Below are 1,631 nucleotides of genomic sequence, written 5' to 3'. Positions count from 1 at the left end.
TACATAATATATCATAATATCATTATACATAATATATCATAATATCATTATACATAATATATCATAATATCATTATACAGAATATCATAATACAGTTCTGATATATGACTGCGAGATACAAGCTCTAACAGCTACTCTAGAAAGCAGAATGAAGCGATTTGAACGGAAAGTCTTCTGTTCAATTACAAGAGCGATCTGGGATCAGGGCCGTAACTAAGTAAGAGTGAACTTAGCTAACCCCTTAAAATGGGTGAAAGAACTATATACAGGACACTTTTAGCTGAATAAACATCTCTATAAAATGTGACTGTCAGAGTGTCCAATCTGCAGATTTTGCAGAAAGGATGATGAGACCGCTTATTACGTCATTTGCATTGGCCAGGATATGATTCCTCACCTTTGAACGAGATCGTAACTTTGATCCTATCCGTATACGATATCCAAAGTCGCGATGGCATCTGGCTTGGAACAGAGGAAAGAACGGCGTACAATAGACCCAAAGTGATCGCGTTACACTTAGAAATATTTGGGATAGTGCAGACAAGGAAACAATCAACGAGAGAGGTACAGTATTGTGACCTCTGGATCAGGATTTGTAGACGCATGATTAAGGCGAAGTTTTATAAAAAACGCTTAGGAAAGAATTAAATTAAAGGGAAGATTTCCATGATCTACCATAAGTTGGATGAATCATTCAAAAATGTTTGGGTCAATTTTATATTTTTTTCATTTCCTCCTCACCCTATAACTTTACCAGTTAGGACGCTGAAAGAAGATCAGGAGATAAAAATATTTTAGAAAGTAGTATATTAAAGGGAATATTTCCTTGAACTACTAGAACTTGTTGAAAAAAACCTTTCAAAATTTTGGGGAAATTTTAATATTTCATCTCTCCTTCTCACCCAATTCACAAACGCTCCTGGCTCTACCTGTTTGGTAAAGTAGATAACTAACAGCTGACTCACCTGTTCCTGACATCTTGAAGGACACTGGAGGAGGAGCAGGTCTGGTGGACACTCTCATCCTGCCCGAGGTAGGGGCAGGTGTTGGGGTTTTTGCGTCCGTAGAAGGCCTCGTGGATTTGGATGCCACTACCTTGAGGGCAGCTCAGTCTCTTCTGGTCGTCTCTGCAAGCTGTCACTTCTCTGATAACTGGAACAAGACTCTTACTTAAGCTCTCAAAGTTCATTTTGATTCAAAAATTATAATTTATAACTATATATAGCATAACATTAATAAAATGACGAAATTCAGAAAGTTTTAAGCAGAAACCTTAAAAAAAAAAAAATTGAAAAAACGTACTGTTGACGTTTGAGCAATATAAACAAAATCTAGAACATATATTATTATTTTTTTTCCTTAATATTAACATGTCATGAAATCACATTAAAATTTCAAATCAACTGGACTGTCACTAAAAATGGTCATTACATAAATAAAAGAACGGAATAAATCATAATAAACAGCAAAGCCTTGACAATACTAAGTTGAGAGGTGATTTTATGACATATGTGTCGAATTTACTGATATTACAAAAATCAAAACATATAACTTGGTGAAGGGGTCATAATTTTTCTTCATAATCTAAGAGCTTGCGTACTAAATGGATCTTGCCAAGTACATGAGAATTG

General features: G+C 35.1%; 1 protein-coding gene across 1 annotated transcript in view; it reads right to left on the bottom strand.

Annotated features, from left to right (window-relative positions):
- LOC136795755 (D-galactoside-specific lectin-like) overlaps positions 1-1,204 on the bottom strand; it is a 2,624-nt gene extending 1,420 nt beyond the window's left edge. The window contains exon 1 of the mRNA XM_067047378.1: positions 966-1,204. Within this exon, the coding sequence (XP_066903479.1) occupies positions 966-1,189 (224 nt within the window). The 5' untranslated portion in view covers positions 1,190-1,204. The remainder of the gene's footprint in view (positions 1-965) is intronic.
- Between the last annotated feature and the right edge of the window lie 427 nt (positions 1,205-1,631).

This window comes from Halyomorpha halys, unplaced genomic scaffold (genome assembly GCF_000696795.3).
Source record: "Halyomorpha halys isolate HHAL.00 unplaced genomic scaffold, Hhal_1.1 Scaffold159.1, whole genome shotgun sequence".
Lineage (NCBI taxonomy): Eukaryota > Metazoa > Arthropoda > Insecta > Hemiptera > Pentatomidae > Halyomorpha > Halyomorpha halys.
Note: the sequence above shows the minus strand (reverse complement) of the source record. Positions and strands in the feature narration are given on the sequence as shown.